This window comes from Leucopleurus acutus (genome assembly GCF_964270905.1).
Source record: "Leucopleurus acutus genome assembly, chromosome: 6".
In the NCBI taxonomy this organism is placed as follows: domain Eukaryota; kingdom Metazoa; phylum Chordata; class Mammalia; order Artiodactyla; family Delphinidae; genus Leucopleurus; species Leucopleurus acutus.
The window spans coordinates 111,614,908-111,633,553 of record NC_139149.1 but is presented as its reverse complement, the minus strand read 5'-3'; the positions used below and the strand labels follow the sequence as shown (position 1 = coordinate 111,633,553).

General features: G+C 46.6%; 1 protein-coding gene across 1 annotated transcript in view; it reads right to left on the bottom strand.

The window, feature by feature from the left end:
* Window positions 1-846: 846 nt before the first annotated feature.
* Window positions 847-18,646, bottom strand: part of EFHD1 (EF-hand domain family member D1) — a gene marked incomplete at both ends in the record, with an annotated part of 37,973 nt that continues 20,173 nt past the window's right edge. The window contains 3 exons of the mRNA XM_082841425.1: window positions 847-981; window positions 8,951-9,085; window positions 16,226-16,373. Of these exons, the coding sequence (XP_082697551.1) occupies window positions 847-981; window positions 8,951-9,085; window positions 16,226-16,373 (418 nt within the window). The remainder of the gene's footprint in view (window positions 982-8,950; window positions 9,086-16,225; window positions 16,374-18,646) is intronic.

Genomic DNA, 18,646 nt, shown 5'->3' with positions numbered 1-18,646 from the left:
TACTGTAATATAATTTGCATAAAGTCAGAGTTAACAGGAATTCTTCTACTCATTAATATTACTTATAATCATTATTTCATTCTTACAGTTAAGTAGCACAGTATTTAGGGTTAGGGAAAAAAAGGCTGAAGTGGGAAGCGTAATGAAAAGGATAGATATAGGGGGGATGCTAAGAGGACAGGAGAAAGGTGATGGGAAGGAACAGAATCTCCTATCCTTTCACTATTTTGTGTCATCTCAGCAGCATGCCGTGCCCCCTATTGGAGAGGGGTTAGGGAGTGGTCCAGCCTGGCCTGCCTTAAACCTCACCATCATCAGAGGACAGAAGATGCAAAAGCACCCGGCAGGATCAGGCTAAGAATGAGAACAGGGAAGTTGGATGAGAAACAAAGGAGAGAGGGGCATGACGGGAAGAGGCACAGAAAAAGGATTACCCAAGAAAATGGGCAACATTAGCATCATAGGCCTCCAGGGACTATCTCCTCTGAGGACCACCAAAGAAAGAAGTATCTGTACAAATTAACACAGTAGACCACTCTGTGGAGTGGGAAAGAGACAAAGAAAAGGTAAAGGTTGCCAAGTAGAGGCACATTCCGGCTACAGAGAAGGGCAGAGGAAGGCAAGCAGGAGAGGGACTTGTGGGGGGCAGCTGGAACCTCTGGGAGGGGCTCCCAAATGGGGATGAGAGCCACCCCCTGCCACCCCTATGAGGTTAAGGAGTTTGCGCTGGGTGGTGGTTGTGAAGGCTTGTTGGGGCAAAGGGTCAGCTGGGGTGAGGATGCCCGGCCAGGTCTCTCCGGGGCATCTGTGAGGCACAGCTGTGGCCAGAGGTCAAGGTCAGCCCAACTATGTACTGAAAGCGGCCTTGAGTTCCCGGAAGGCTGCCTGGCGGAGCCTCCTCTTCTCTTCCGCCTGCTTCCGTTCATCTTGCTCTGCTTTTATCTCCGCTTCAAACTTACTGGCAGAGTTCAAGGCTTGGACCTGCAGAGAAACAGCGAGGACAGACCAACAGAGTGAGAGAGGAAAGAGAAACCTGCAGAGGGAGCAGCCCATCAGACAGAATTCGCTTGTCTCCAGCCACGTGACCTGGGATCCTGGTCCTGCTGGGGGCCTGACCCCCGCCCAACACTCCCTCCCCTTGGTCTTCCAGTGTTTGCTTTCTAACAGCGAGGACACCGTCACTTTATTTGCTGCTGTGTTACACATGCCCCTTCCTATCTGCTGGGTTGGCTTTTCCACCTCAGCTTCTTTTTCAGGATACCCCTAACATCCACGCCTATTGCCCACTTCTACTTTCCACCATTAATTTCACAATAATATTCTTTAGTTCTAGGGGAAAACAAAAACCAAATGAGCTTCCTCCAGGCATCTCGAATAGGATTGCATCAATCTGCCTGCGGCAAAGGGATATCTTTATAATGTACAGTTTTCCCTGAATGACTCAGTTTTCATTCAGTACTGGTTGTTTTGGGTTTTTTTTAATGTTACCAACTAAAATTTTCAGCTTTCTCTGAATCAATCCTTCTAAATTTACTTCCAAATACTGAATGTTTTTTGTTGGCGTTGTGAATGAGATATGAGTCCATCTTCAATAATACAGTATCAGATAAATCCATCTTTATCCTCTATTCTAGGACTGATTCTTTTTTTTTTCCCCCTCTCTGTGTGTCTCATCAATTTGGTAGAATTTGCAAACATGTTGGGCATGTACATTATTTTTAATAAAGACTGCTAAACTGCTCTCCAAACAGCTGCTCCAGTTTGCACCCCACCATCACAGAATGCAAGCGCTCATTTCCCAACCTTACCAACGCTTATCATTAACCTTTTTCCTGTTTGCCAATCTGATAGGCAAAAAAATTGGCACCTTCTTTTATTTCCTCTTTGGTGAATTACCCATTTGTATGCTTTGCCCGTTTTTCTATTCAGTTGGTTTTTTTTCCCTTTAATTTGCAATTCTTTACATAATTTAGGTCTAGTCCCCCATTATATATTTTTCTTCAGTTACTTTCCTCTAGTCTTTTGTTTGTCTTTTAACTTCAAGGTATCTCGGGTCATACAAATATTTAAATTTTGATGTCATCAAAAATTTCAACAGAGACTGCTCTTTCTTGACTCTGGCGAGAAGTCCAGGTTGGAGTTTACTATCTACCCAGCCTCCCCAAGCATCCAGAGAACCCTACAACCTGGGTTCACACTCCCATTCTCTAGTGTGTTGGCCTTGCCCTAGTTTACTTTCTAACCCGAAAAGGATGCCTGACCAATCTTTGCAACACACCTGTCACAGTACCTCCAACTCCCAGGACCTGCACTTCTTTTTTTTAGGACCTGAACTTCTGCCTGACACACTTCACCTCTCCCCTCCCAGTCTGCCAAGTGCTGCCCTTGGACCAAGGACTTTGTTCCTGCTTGCAGGCTGAGAACGTGTTTTTCTTAGAAGTCTCACAAGGACGGTGTCTGGACCCACTGGGAGGTGAGGATGTCCAGTTTGGGCTGGGCCTTCAGTAAAGCCCTCCTCCTCCCATCTCTTTCCCCACAGCAGTCATCCGAAGATCAGCCACAGCCTTTAAGGATCCTGCCACTCTCAGCAGCCCACCTTCTCCCTCATTTAGAAAACACAGACGAACGCAGTCCGTCCACTCTGGACTCCTCTCCCACCCATTTTATCCTTCCCCCTTTCCCTGTGCTTCTGGAAGTGAGACCCTGGGCGCTTCATCGAACATCTCTAGGCTCAGAGGTGTACTGGCTGGTGCCTGCTTGCAAGCCAGTTGTTTGATTTTCAGGAATTTTATGAACTGGTTGTTAAATAGAGCCATTGTTAGGGACTTCCCCAGTGGTCCAGTGGTTAAGACTTTGGCTTCCAATGCAGTGGGTGCGGGTTTGATCCCTGGTTGGGGAGCTAAGATCCCACATGCCTCACAGCCAAAACACCAAAACATAACAAACAGAAGCAATATTGTAACAAATTCAGTAAAGACTTTAAAAATCGTCCATATCAAAAAAATCTTAAGGGACTTCCCTGGTGGCACAATGGTTAAGAATCCACCTGCCAATGCAGGGGGGGCACGGGTTCGAACCCTGGTCTGGGAAGATCCCACATGCTGTGAAGCAACTGAGCCCATGCACCACAATTACTGAGCCTGCGCTCTGGAGCCCGTGAGCCACAACTACTGAGCCCGTGTGCCACAACTACTGAAGCCCGCACGCCTAGAGCCCGTGCTCCACAACAAGAGAAGCCACCGCAGTGAGAACCCTGCGCACCGCAACCAAGAGTAGCCCCGGCTCACCGCAATGAGAGAAAGCCCGCGCACAGCAATGAAAGACCCAACGCAGCCAAAAAAAAAAAAAAAAAAAGTTTATAACAAAAAATCCTTAAGAAATATATAGCTGCTAAAAAATATATATATATATATATATAGCTGCTGTTAAAAATTAGATTTATATACTTTCACAATTAAATAAATTATATTACAAACAAAAGTAATACATACTTAAAAGTCATCACTTCCTGATTATTTTACTACATTTTACTGTTATTTGTGTTCTTGAGGTTACCTATGTCTGTTATACCTCTAAGGTGGAAATCCTATATGATGACATGCTACCTTGAATCTTCCCAACTCTGCGTTCAACAGCATCCTGTTGGTAGCTTGAAAGCAACCCCAGTGGGAGTATTTACATCTTGGAACAACTATGCTACAAACAAGGGTTTTGATTATTGTTTCACTGACTGTCTAGACAATCTTTTCTTAAGAAAGTGATGGAAAAATGTTTTTAAGTTTTAAGTTTAAACTTAAACATGTGTAGTGTTTGTAGCCTTTACATTGTGAATAGCTCCAAGATGGAGAGAATGTTCTTCCAATATTTGAAAACTATTATCAAATTCAGCGAAAATGTTGCTCACGTCATTGATGACTGAATGAAGTTCTGATATATGTCCTTTCACTTTTTTCTTAGAAATTAATTTTAAACAAAATACCAACCAACATTCATGTTGGAATTACATTTTTTTTTTTTTTTTTTTTTTTTGGCTGCACCACACAGCATGTGGGATGTGTTAGTTCCCCAACCAGGGATCGAGCCTGTTGTCCCTGCATTGGAAGCACAGAGTCTTAACCACTGGACCGCCAGGGAAGTCCCCGGAACTACATTCTTTTGTCAGTTGCAATCATAGGCTGCCTACAAATGCAAGAGTCCAGCAAAGGGGGATTCCTGCTCTGTCCAGTGGTTAGGACTCCTCCGCACTTCCACTGCAGGGGGCACAGGTTAGATCCCTTATCGGGGAACTAGCCCCCGCTCGCCGCAACTAGAGAGAGCAGCACACAGCAACAAAGAACCAAAGCAGCCAAAAATAAATAAATTTATTTTTTAAAAAAGAATCAATAGGCTATATGGAATCTACAATTAAAATAGTATATATTTTATTATTTGCAAAATGTGTGCTGCATATCCTTTATATCTGCAAAATATATTTATAATAAACTTGGGCATATATATATATAGTTTGTCCAGACAGCCATTTGCTTAACATTTATCAACAAACCACTGTCTAAGCTTCAATTTCCTCATCTGCAAAGTGGGTCAGTAACACCTACCTCCAGAGTGATTGTGTGAGCATTAGATAACACATGAATCTGAAGCGCTCAGCAGAGGGTCTGGCCAATCATCATCAGCACTCAGGTGTTTGTCAGTCACCCCACCTGCCCATTCCTGGCCAGGTCAGAGGAGGGTTGGGGGCCCTTTGCAATTACTTTACTTGGGCTCCTTCTTCTCCACATTAAAAGTCTGCCTCATCTCTTGATTCCGTGATCTCCAAGTCCTTGTCCCATCAATCACCCCTTCCTTTTTTTATCTTCATGTTTTCTTCTCCCTGGATCACTTCCCTGTGACATAAAAACACACCAACATCTATCTTCCCTAGGCTTTAAAAAGAAACCCCAAAACTCAGAAGTTCTTTCCTGATCCTAAGCTACCATCCGCACTTTGTCCAGGCCCCTCTGCCAACCTTCTAGACAGAAAAGCAGCCATCAGGGCTCTTTCCCCCCAGTTCCCACCCGCCTCTTACCCTGCTACAATCTGCCCTCCACAGTGAACCTCATCTCTCAAAAATCTCCACTGACCCATTTGCTGGACCCAAGACCTCTGCTCTGGCCTCATCTGATTCAATCTCTTCTTGAAACTGCTCCTGGCCTCCAAAATACCATTTTCTCCAGGGTTTCCTTGTATCTCTGGTTACTTCCTTTCCCACAGTCCAGTCACCATTATGTTCTGCCCTTGGTCAGTTCCCTCTAGTTCTCGGGTTTCAGCTTGTATCTTGCGAAGACAGAGAGCTCCTGTGGTCTGTGTGGCTGAGTGTCCATGAAACATCCATTTCCTCCTTCTTTCTTTCTATGAGATGCTCCCCTGGCACATGGCCCAAGGGTTTAGGGGAGACTGACCTCACCCCTGGGCTCGAGAAGCAAATCCAATCAGGGTAGATACTCCAGCCCTTGACAGCGGTTGGTTCAGGTGTGGACAAGTGTGGAAGAGATTATTCCATGACTCTCAGTATCTAGTATGCTCATCTTCCTTAGTAGCAGAATTACAACTGGGCACATGGATCCCCAGAAAAAAAAAAAGGTATTTTGTAGCCTCCCATTTAGCTGGGTGTGGCCAAATTCTGTCCAACAGAACCTGAGCAGAAACTATTAGCAAACAAAAGGCACAAGGTCTTTCTTTTTTACTGTGTTTGCAGACGATCAATAAATATATGCCAGGTAGTGAGAAATACTAGAAAGAAAAATACCCAATCTAAAGAGGGTTGGGTAGGAGGGGCGCTAAAAAAAACAACAACAGGTTACCCTTCCGACGAAGGGGCAGATCTTCCCTTGCCTGAAGTCACCTTGGACTTAGTAAAACCCAGCTTATCACTTTTCCTCCATAAACCATTCACATTCACGGGCATGGGTCCTGTCTTGATTTTTTTAAACATCAACCCCTGGCCACACAACTCCAATAACCTCGTGACATTATAATTTCCACCTCCAATCAAGTGGTCATAAATACTGAGAGTTCTAGGGAGTTGGGGATTCATCCTTACCTCCTTCCCAGCCCCTTTGTCATGCTCTTCATCGGACCTGCAATTCTTCTCCAGCCATCTACGGAGGCCTCCCTGAGTCCAGCCTCCCCCGGGGCAAGTCTGTCCCCATCGTGCCCACTGCTGATCACATCAAGGCCCTGCCCTCCAAGCCTGGCTATGCACTGGATCCCCCTGCAGAGCCCAGGTAGAGTTGGGTGAGGTCTGGGAAGCTGGTTGGCAGATAAGTCTGGTGATCAGCAGTCTGGGGAAGGCCTGGCCCTCAGGGGAGCCCAGAGTCTCCTGTCCAACTGCATCCAGTGTGGACAGAGGCCAACCTCCAGACACTCCCGCCCCACCCCCCCACCATGCCTTGGAGCCTTTGCTCTTGCTGTTTCCACGCCAGGAACGCCTTCCCTTCCCTGATTACAAGGTGAATCCCCATTCATCTCTGAACATCTGTAGCAAATGTCAGCTCCTTTATGGCCTTCTCCCAAACTTGGGCAATAATTCCTTCCATTCGTCATTCATGCAAACATTTCCTGAGAGCCATTATTAGTCAGGCACTGTAATTACAAACATAACACACCTGCCTTTGAATCTGTGGGCGAGGAGGCAGACGTATAAACACAAAAAATTTTATTGTTATTCTTTTCATCTTTCCTCCTTGTTGTAAAAATAATGCACACACATTATAAAACCTTACAAAATTATAGAAAATAGGTTCCTCTGACATCACTATTACTAATACTTTAGTATATAATTATCCAGGTTGTACTTAACTATTTAATGAAATTGGGTTTCAAATATACTGTTTTGCCTAATTCATTCGGGACATCTGTCCACACATGAATGCAGCTGCATCTCATTCTTTGAGAGCTGCAGGGTGTACAAATGTGTGGGTGTACCACAGTGGACTCAACTACCCAGTAGTGGAAGTTTTGGTTGTTTCCAATTTTCCTCTGTTATAACAATACTGTATGAAAATCCTTGTCTATACATCTAGGTGCATTTTCAGGAGTATCTCTGAAGGATAAAATCCTCGAGGCAGATTTCCAGAGGTGAAGGATAGGAAATGTTAACAGCTGGCCCCAAGCTGCTCTCCAAAAAGTTGGGTCAATTTATACTCTTACCAAGAGCGTCCAAGAATGCCTTGAACAGATAAATTATAATACTGCTTCCATTCATAATAGAGGCACCTGGAAGAGCATGGACAGTCTCAGCCCCGAGAGTCAGGAAAAGCCGCCAAGAAGAGGCAGCTCTTTAAGGTGGGTTTGGTAGAATGAGTAGAGTTCTCATGGAAGAGGCATTTGGGTGGGACATTCCAGGCAGAGGAAACAGCAGGTATTGAGGCCCCGTTGTGAAAAGACATGGCAGTACTTGAAGAACTGTGCATAGGGGTGAAGAAGGGTGGAGCTGGGATCACAGCCAGATTATAAAAGGTTGGGAATGCCCAGATAAGACATTCTCAGAGACTCCATACAGACTTGAGCGCTCGGCATATCGAGCTACAGCAGTGTGCTGAAAACAGAGTCCTGTTAACTTTGGGTTTCAACCCCAGGCCCCTGCCCAAGACATCTCGGGAGATCTGCAAGTGGTGATTCAGTCAATGAATAGAGAGGACTCTTCCCACCATCCCTCCTCTCTACTCATCATTATCAATGCGAGTTTCTCCAGAGCTTGATTTGGTGCCTGGCATTTCTGGAACTGAGTTGAACCAATGTTAAGTCAAACCACTTTCAAGATTGGATATACGATGCTGGTGTTGAAGGTGCAGTGAGTGGTCCGCCTGTCCCTGAAACTGCCAGGTGACAGCAGTAGGGGATTCAGGCATAAGGAGGCCACCACGATTCACAGTTTACATACTGGCAGAAAGATGATGGACTCTTGTCTCCAAGGCAACGTCACAGAGAAGTGAAGAGAGAGTGCTGCTTAGGGGCCTGAGCAGGCTGGGCTGTATCACCAAGGACACTTTGTCTCTGGGCAAACTCCTGGAATAAGCCAAAACTCCACAAGAGGCTGGCTGTCTCCTACCTGGAGTGGAAGGGCGTCCCAACAGCTCATATCACATACAGAGTGCTCTCGGTGAGCCAGGAGCTTGCTAAACGCTTCATACACATGAATGCATTTAATCCTCATGGCAATCCCATTATCAACCCCATTATACAGATGAGGAAACTAAGGCACAGACAGGTGACAGGTAAGGGAGGAGGCAGAATCTGAACCCAGGTAGCCTTATCCACTGCACTCCACTGCTGTGGAGGGGGATTCGGAGGACTCTCCTGATCGCCCTTTTTGCAGATGTGCCCTGCGGAGAGGAAAACGACAGCACCCAGCAGGGGCAAGATCTCCATAAACGTTCAATGACCTTATGAACTCGTGAATGAATGGAAGCACCCAGAAGGGCTCCAAGACCAGGCACTGGAGATTCCTTCCCAGCTCCCAGCCATTGTCAATGATGCAAATACTTTTTCTGATTCAGGGCAAGCCACCAAGGCACCCTCCTTGGGCCCCATTATTCGCTTGTTTACACACAGGTGTCTAAGATGCAGACATGCAGGTAGCTGTCCAAGTAACTCAACTGTGGTTTGGGGTAAGGAGGAATTCCTTAGGAAAGTCTGGATTCAGAGTCAATCTGGCAGCATTGCACCAGCAAACCTGTTTGAATCTGAAACCAGGATCAAATGCATTTGCCGTCTGGCAGTTCTCCTGTTTTGCTTTTAATTTTCAGACGGCACACAAACGTGCTCTCATTTCCCTACAAGCTCACACGATTAAGCGCTTGCTGTTTCCCTTGTCCTGAGGGAGTTGATGAGCTGGTCGCTGGCTGGGAGCTCCTGCTGGGCAGGGTGCGCAGAGGGAGGGATTGCCCCCGCACAGGAAGGAGGCACCTACCTTGGCTTCAAAGAAGTCCTTGGCACCTTTGACGCCCTCCAGGGCAACGTCGATCTCAGAAAGCTTCGCCAGCGCCATCAGCCCACTGTCCTCCTGTAGTTCCCCCGCTGCGGCCTTGTGGAATATTAGCAGGAACTACAGGGGAAGGTTGATTAGGGTCAAAGTCAGCATCACCGAGAGATTCGCAGCACTCCCCTCTGGCCTGAGCTAGGGTCATTATAGCCAAGCCTATTAAAAGGGGTGTATACGTGTCCGTGTGACAAATTATTTTGTCAAAGCTGAAAACATGGGGAATTCCCTGATGGTCCAGAGGTTAAGACTCTGCCCTTCCACTGCAGGGGGCGTGGGTTCGATCCCTGTTCGGGGGATCCCACGTGACCCGTGCCAAAAATAAAAAAAAAGAAAGAAAGAAAGACAGAAACCAAAGCTGCCTATTTGTCCACAAGGATGTAGGGGAATGGGCACCCTTCTATCGAGTGGATGGGAGTGTAACTTGAATCAAAATTTTTGGAGGGCACTCTGGAAATATTTACAAAAGATAAAATGTTTTCACCCTACCAATCATTAATTCCACTGCTGGGAATCTGTCCTTTAGAACCATTTACACAATAGTTTAAGAAGCATTGTCTGGAAAAGCAAAAAATTGGCAACATCCTAGTTAACAGTCATGAAGGAAAAAATCCAGTAGACCCGTATGTACTATTTTTTAAAATGAAATAATTCAATATTTCGGACAGTTTTGAACGATTTCCATTTTCCATTTGTGTCCCATTTTGGGCATTAGACTATTTACCATTTTTGGTGTTTTCTAAGACATCTTTATAGAACCTTGTTCCAAATACTTTATGTTTCAAATACATTAGCTCTGTCACTTCCCTTTCAATTTTGTTTACAGCAAAATTTTTTCAAAAATTATCAAGCTTTCCTTTTCTCTCACCAATGTTATGCTTAGAAAATCCTTCCTTGCCACCAAGGTTACATAAACAATTGCCTGTGTTCTTGTCTACTGCATTTATGACTTTTTCAAAAGCGTAAATATTTAATCTCAAATTTATTCTGATTTGTCATGTGAAGTTTATCATTAACCTTATTTTCTTCCAAATGGTTAGCTAGTAATCTCCACATCATTTATTGAATAATCCACCCCCTTCCTCCAGATTCAAAATGTGACCTGAATGAATTTGTCTTTAAAGCCAACTTGTACTAAGACCTCTGCAAAATAAATTTTTAAATAAATAAATAGGCCAACCTGAAAGAGCTGTCCCTGTCCCGTCCCGCCCCCACCTGCACGTCCTTCCATCACCCCCAAGGAAGTTTTATGGCTTTTTACTTCTCTTCTTTAAAAAATTTTCATGAATTTGTCTATCAGACATCTGTCCAACTTCCATAATTTATTTTTCCATCTAGAAAGAATAAAAATTGATGTATTCCAATTCATCCCAGAAAGAGGCTCCTCCAGGTTTTCAAGTGCCTAAAATATGTGTGAAATGTCAGTTTTCAGGGGGTTTTTTCATGACCGTCTCCTCTAAAGATTGTCTTCCCCAAGAGGAAACAACATTAGCTAAAGCACAGTGAGAGGTAAGACAACTTCAGCACGCTTTTTCCAAATTCCAACTTGTGTCTTTTACTGCCAACGCTCTTAATCCCTAGAGGGAAGCGTGTTTCATTAAGTGAAAGTCTTGGCTTCCACTACCACCACCCCAAAATGCCTTGCCGGCAAGCCCTTCTTTGTAATTCTTGCTTCAGGGGTCCTAACTTCACTGTGGACATCGCCAAATACAAAGCAAGCGGTGAAGCAAGATGTTCCAGGACTTTCAGCTTCACGAAGGCCACCATGGTCAGCTTCACTCTACAGAAACGTCACTTTCACCCACCTGCAGCTTCAAACTCTCTCACTAGAGGCCGGCAGAGACTCAGTTTGCTGCAGACTAACCGAGCCAGAACACTGGCTCCAAAGAAGCCTTGGAAATCAAGCCTACTGAAGGAGGTGAGGCCCCCCCCAAGAGTAGGATGGGGGACAAGGGGGCAGGGGGACGGTGGTGGTCAGGCTCTCATGGAAGAGCCTGAAGCAGCCAAGACTTCAGCACTGCAAACGTGAGCCTCGGGCAGAGAGAAGGAGTAAAATACCCATCCGTCCCTCAGTACCCTGCCCATCCTTAAAGCACTTAGTTACAGAAGCCACCCCCCTCCCCAATGCTCCATACGGTAAACACGAAACAGATACCCCCTCCATACCAGGGAGGCAGCTTGGGAAAGATGGAACACTGCCCCCAGCCTAGCAGCAGCCCAAGTGACCCGACGGGGAGGGGGTGTCTCTTCATCTCTGAAACTCATTTTTCTCACATCTGCAGCAGAGATGACAATGTTGGTGTTTACAGAAGGACTCAAAGTATTCCTCAAGGGTCCCGGCCACGTGGGCTCACTTTCACTCTGCCAGCTCAGCGGATGACCGCCAGCAGCTCTGTTCTAACTCAGGGGTCCCCCCCAGCCCCAGCCAGTTAAAGAAGAAGAAAAAAAAATCCAGCTCAACCTGAAAATGTTCAGCCTTCCCCAAAGCACGCCAGACTTTCCCATTTAGTGTATTACAATCCCTAACCCCTGAATGACAATTTCTCCAACTGCCCAGCCTTGTTTGTCTTCCTATTTATAGTCCACAAAGACTGGTATGTTGTAGAGGATTGGAAAGTGTCCTAGCTGTGACTCTGAGCAAAGAGGGGGGAGGGAAGGAGAGGCAGAAAACAAAGAAACAGAGAGAACCAACAAAACTAAAAAGCAGTTTCAGACGCAAGCTGTCAAATGCTTCTGACAAATTTAAGGAAATTTTTTTTTGATTGAATTTTTTTAAAGATTTTTTTGATGTGGACCATTTTTAATGTCTTTATTGAATCTGTTACAATATTGCTTCTGTTTTATGTTTTGGTTTTTTGGGGCCGCAAGTCATGTGGGATCTTAGCTCCCCGACCAGGTATTGAACCTGCACCCCTTGCACTGCAAGGCGAAGTCTTAACCACTGGACCGCCAGGGAAGTCCCAAATTTAAGGAAATTTTAAATTTCATGACTCTGATTGATGATGCAAACACTTCCCCACATTAGTTAGAGCTCTTAGATGGCAAGTGACAGAAACACACTTGTTGGCTTAAGTAAAAAGGAGGTATTCATTATACAGAAAGGATGTCTCAAAAACCCAAGGGTAAAATACAGTGACCTGGAAGAGGACTGGAACAGGGAGAGGCAATGTTCTCAGGATTGGAGGCAACATTCCCTCTTGAGCTCTTGTGTCTGGACCACGTGGGAGAAAATGGCTGCCCCACATTGAGTTACTCTTATGGGAAGAGCCACCTGCACAGCCAACGTGCAGTACTTCAGCCCCAGTTTCAAAATCCCAGATAGGGAATCCAACTGACCTAGTCTAGCCAGAGGTCCATCCATGGTCCAATCAACCATGAACAGGCAGGGGTGCAACCCAGTACAGCCAGGGCTGCCAGGGACCCACCCCAGAGAGGGTAAGGTGGGAGGAGAAAACAGGACCTATAGTTCTCAGTACTAACATGGAATCTAGTAAACCCCTCATCCAGCCTTTGTACAAAACTACCACACATCTGGCCTTGGAGCAATTCGCTTTGAGAGAGGTGTAATGGAATTAGTGAGGACTACAAAAAAAGAGGGGAGGATATTAAGTCCTCGCTGTCTGCCTCCAAAGGAGAATGAGGTGGTGAGTGCCTGGAATAGGATTCTAGATGCCTACAGTTATGGACATAGAACTGCTAACTCTGGTCCATCCTTATGACTTCTTCTACATGTCTGTACACGTACATAAACCATAAATGCAAACAATTATATTTTATTTTTTAAGTTAATTTATTTATCTTAATGATTACTTCTTTTTTAAAGTATTTATTTATTTATTTTTGGCTGCGTTGGGTCTTCGTTGCTGCGTGCAACCCTTCTCTAGTTGCAGAGAGCGGAGGCTACTCTTTGTTGCGGTGCACGGGCTTCTCATTGTGGTGGCTTCTCTTGTTGCAGAGCACGGGCTCTAGGCGCACGGGCTTCAGTAGTTGTGGCTCGTGGGCTCTAGAGCGCAGGCTCAGTAGTTGTGGTGCACGGGCTTAGTTGCTCCACGGTATGTGGGATCTTCCCGGACCAGGGCTCGAACCTGTGTCCCCTGCACCGACAGGTGGATTCTTAACCACCGCGCCACCAGGGAAGCCCTAAACAATTATATTTTATATACAGTTTGGAAATCTGCTTTTTTCCCTGCTTTTTACATTGTCAACATGTGTTCTCTGGTCATCAAACACTGTGCTATTGAATACATCATCATTTTTAATGGTTCCATATATGCCATCTTCTAAAATGCCCCTTGTGTGCATATATTATTTTCATAATTGGAAGAGAAATGGTTTAAAAGAAAGATCGATTTCCTTGTATGTTGGGGGAAAGTAGCTTTTATTTAGATATAACTCACTTCAGTTGAGTTAATCCAAAGAAAAAGAAAGGGAATACAAACTCACCAAGCACCTACTAAGTGCCAGGTCATGAGGACACCTGTGATGATGGTGGAGCTGTTGACTATGGTGCCTCGTGGCACATGACCTGGATCTAGCCAATCACAGTACCCTGGATGCAATGACTGGTCCAGGAGGTGGGCATGTATCCCTATTAGGGCCAATCAGAAGCCTTCTCCTGAGACTGGTAGGGACTCTGGGATAAAGAAGCCCTCTATGCCCTGGGACAATGTAGCCTGGAGCTGCCAGCAGCCATCTTGTCATATGCCAGGGACAACACCTTATTTGGAAAGAAAAGATGAGGTGGACACAGAAAAAACACATTCAAGATACGGCAAGAGGAAGACCTTGGATTACTTGTGACTAAAACACTTCCACTTCTTCATCTCCCAGGTATGTAAGCCAATAGCTGTTTGTTCTTTTCTTATTTAAATTAGCTAGCATTCTCTTTCCCTCACTTGCAGTCAAGAGTTCTAACTGATGGAGGCATAGAAAGAGAACTTGGTTCTCGAAACAGTCCTGAGCAAAAGCTATTAACAGCCCTATTTTTTTTTTTTTTTTTTTTTTTTTTGCGGTACACGGGCCTCTCACTGCTGTGGCCTCTCCCGTTGCGGAGCACAGGCTCCGGACGCGCAGGCTCAGCGGCCATGGCTCATGGGCCCAGCCGCTCCACAGCATGTGGGATCTTCCCGGACCGGGGCACGAACCCGTGTCCCCTGCATCGGCAGGCAGACTCTCAACCACTGCGCCACCAGGGAAGCCCAACAGCCCTATTTTAAGGACAGAAAAACTGAAGCTGAGAAGTAAAATAACTTGTTCCAGTTATGCAGCTCTGTGTGGAAGATGGAGGTTGGGCTATAAGCCTCTTTTCGTTACACAAACACAGCATCGGCCCACTAGTGGCTTACAACATGTGCAGAAACCAGCAGAGTGAAATACTAAGAGCAGGAGGTTAGACTGTGGAGTATTAATGGCAAATGCATCTATACGTCCAAATCCTGTACCTCTGGGTACAACTCCTAGAGCTGGGACCACAGTGGGGCTCTGAACTGACAAAAGACTGAATGTGAATGTCACTGAAGGCCTGTAGGCAGGTTGAGGACCCACAACAAAACCCTTTGGAGATGTCTAAGCCTCTGATGTCCACCGTCTGGGCGAAATGGCCAAGCCAGCAGCTAACCAAAAGCTAACTGAGCATCTTGGATGCAGAGAGGGGCACATTTGGGTGGCTCCTGGGTAAAAGAGGGGAGGGACTGTGTCTTAGCTCAGTTGCTGACTTGCACAGACTTTCTAAGCACCCTCAGTTTCTGTTCTCCAGAGGTCACAACTTTGCCATAGAAGTTCTTTCCCCAACCTTGCCTCCAAAGCTTCGCCAAGGCATGATCCTTTACGTTCTATACTCCAGGGGTACCCAGATTGGAAAGAGCCAATGCCCAGCATGATGTATGAATGATACAAAGGAACCAAAAGAGAGGCGAGGGAGACAGAGAGGCAGCTGGGAAGTTGAATGTGGTGAATGATGGGGGGAGGCTGTAACCCAGGCCCAGCCCTGAGCTGGGACCTGATTTCAGGCAAGTGTTGACCCTTTTGGTCTTCTAGCTCCTTAGCCTTGAAATGAGAAGTCTGGTACCAGATTATCTTGAGGGCTGTGTCCAGCACAGGTTTTCATGATCCGTCTCCATATGTGCCAGTTTAGGAAAGGAAGAGATGGGAGATTCTGGAGTTGATCTGTGGGCAGTGAGAGGCAAGGCCAGCTGGGGAAAGGGACTCATGGCTGCTAGGTCAGCTGCAGAGACCCCCAGCAAGAGCATCCAAAGGCCCTATCTAGCCTGGAAAGATGACCAGTATTCGGCTAAAGTTCTCACTCTCAGAAACCAGGATGCCTGCACTCCACTCTTCCTGGAATAACCAAGGTTAAACACCAGGAGACAAGAACAGTCCTCTCTTCTCTCAACTCCCAAGGGCCCCCAAAGAGACATGACTGAAAATGAGACCACAGCAGCTGGGCTAATGTCCAAGCCTTTAGCCTGGATGGTGTCGCTAAAGTTATTCTAATAACAGGTCACTGACATATCTAAACACCTTTCCGCAGACTCAAACACACAAAACATGGAATTCTCTTCCTTGTTGAGCTGCATCCTTGCCATGGAAGAAACCCAATGGCCTTGAGATTTATTCCCCAAAATAAAAATGGCTGAGGTTTTCATCCATTGGGGGATCAGGTGACTCCATGTGCTTTTCCAGGAAGATATCTGTACGAACACAATTTCAGGGTTTCAAAGACCAAAAAAACCCATCCTTGGACCTGTTTGGAGGGGAAGGTCCATGGGCACAGAGTAAGACCCTTTGTATAATTTCTTTTTTCTTTCTTTCTTTCTTTTTTTTACTATTTTTAAATGCTTGTTATAAAATTAACAGTTTAAATATATATTTTTAAGTATAAAACCACCAACACTTTGCACCCACAAACATCCACAATGAATATTTTGGTGAACATCCCTCCAGATTTCTCCGTACTTACCATTTTACCCAAATGAGGTTATCCTACCCACACTGACTTGCAATCTGCTTGCTCAGCACTTTTTCATGCCAGCACTGCGGTTCACTAGATCCTTAAATTTATTTTAAAAAGCAGAACTGTAGGTTAAACATCCAAGCAGCACTCAAGAGAGGCCAAAGCCATTTGCACTCCAGGGAATGGTAAATCTGCGAGTCCTCTCAGGGCCACCCCCCTCCTCCAGGGGCTCAGGGCCAGCAGGACGCAGGTACCTCACGGAAGCTGAGTTTGCCATCAAAGTCCTCGTCCACCTCCTTGATCATGCTCTTCAGGCCCAGGTGGGTCTGGGGGGCCCCCAGCTTCTCCATCATCAGCTTCAGCTCCATCAGGTCAATGAAGCCATCCCTTCCGGCATCATACCTGTAGGTCAAAGGCAGGGCGCTGGTGAGGGATGGCCATGGCCAGGACCGAAGGACACTTGTTAATCTACCAAATGTGTAATGCTTTTGGCCTTATTTACTGAAAAATGACTCAAAAGACTCCTGCCTTGCAGTGCCCACCAGGCTCACTGCATTGGAAGGGTCCCCTCTCTCTCCTCCAACACCTCTGGGGCTCTGCGGGATATGACTCAAAGTGGGTCTTGTACTGCAGGAGTGTTTTCATGTCTTTCAACTCCTTAATTAGGCCATAAGTTTCTTGAGGATGAAAAACATGCTCGTCTACCTTGATTTTTCCCAGTTTGGGTCAACGAACATCAACTGAACCTCCAGATGCTGGACGACAGAATAGCTGCTGCAGGGCGCCCCATGCACCCACTCTATTACGTAGAGCAACTGACAGTTCTGGAAGCCTCCCCTTGGTCACCGGCCCCTGGGTCTCCACCACCCCTAGTTCCACCAACCCCTCCGCTCGTCCTCTGGTCTCCTGTCTCTGGAAACTGCTTCCCGCCCTGGTGCTGGGCTGTGAGTCAGGCCTGGCCCCAGCACTGCGGTTTCACGCTTTGCCCTCCAGCTCACAATCTAGTCTCCAGGTCTGACCGGTCACACCTGTGTGTCACAGATGAGCGGGGTGGTGGCTCTGCCCTCCTGGCCAAGTTTGGACACAGAGCCAGCACCTCTGCTGGCTGTCCCCCCACCCCCGAGCCACCTGCAGGAAACGATCCCAGCCTCCCCATGGCAGGGGTCCTGGCCCTGCCATCTACTCCCGAGTGCCTGGTCAGCCCCGTGGAGCCCTCTTCAGCCTTCTGTCCTTCTGCCCCGGTCACTCCACTACCCCTGCCCTTCTCTATACACTCGGGCTATTGTGGAGCTTCCTCACAGACTCGCTGGCTCTTCTCCCGTCAAGTCCATCCCCTTTTCTGCTCCCCAGAGATCACTTGCTGCTCAGGTATGAACATCATGCTTTAAGAAACAAATCCGTTCATAATAGCCCAAAGGCAGAAACAACCCGAGTGTCCACTGACAGATGAACAGATAAACAAAATGAGATCTATCCATACAGTGGGATATGATATATTTACACCATAGAATATTATTCGCCATTTAAAAAATGAAATTCTAATACATGCTACAACATGGATGAACATGTCAACATCATGCTAAGGTTGAAATAGGCCAGACACAAAAGGACAAACGCTGCATAATTCCACTTATATGAGGTATCTAGAGTTCATAGAGACAGAAGGTAGTTACCAGGGACCAGGGGAAGCGGGGGGTGGAGGGGGTTATTATTTCACGGGTTCGAGTTTCAGTTTGGGATGAGGAAAAGGTCTTGGAGATGGGCGGTGACGAGGGCTACACAAAAATGTGAACGTACACTGATCTCAACACTTACACGGTTAAGACGGTAAAATGTAAAAATCAAATACATGAACAAACAAACAAAACAGGCTTCCTCACTGTCTATCACCCCCCAGCCCCAGCTCCACAAAAGAAACCACCATTGTTAGGAACCACCGTACCAGCCGCCAAGAAATGTAGCCTGTGGGCAGCCAGAAATCTAACCCTGTGGGCTGGTGGTATTTTGAAGCCCATGTGGTCATGCTGGAGATGAGGCCCAGTACTTCCCAGTGTGCCCTGCTCCAGCCACAGTGGCCGACTCATGCCATTCCTCCCACCCAGAACGTACCTCCACCCACTCTCCTCGGTGGCCTTTTCTGTCCCCTGGAGCTGGGGAACCGCCCCTTCTTCCTCTCATCGCTGGCAGCACCAGTCTGCCCTCTGTGCCTCAGCAGCGCCACCTCCTTCAAGCAGGTCTGCGCTCCCGCTGGGCTCCCACTCCCTCCCTGCCTGGAAGGATCACGCTGGGAGATGAGATGCTAAAGGACACAGACAATACCCCTGGAGTCCTATTGGTGAGCTCTGAGGACGCTGAAGGACAAGCCAGGTGCTCCAGTGTGGTTTCCAGGAAGCGGGCAGAGTGTATGAATCACAGATGGACCAGCACAGGATCTAGTATCATCAAGGGATGGCGCTTAAAAGAATGATTGCCAGGGGCCCCCTAAAAGTGATTAGAGGATTGGCCTCATTTACTTGGTTTTTAACTTCTTTTTACAGGTTTTTTTGGTTTTTTTTGTTTTTGGCCGCGCCGCACAGCATGAGGGATCTTAGTTCCCCGACCAGGGATCGAACCCATGCCCCCTGCAGTAGAAGTGTGGACCGCCAGACAAGTCTCCACTTCTTTTTAAAGTAACA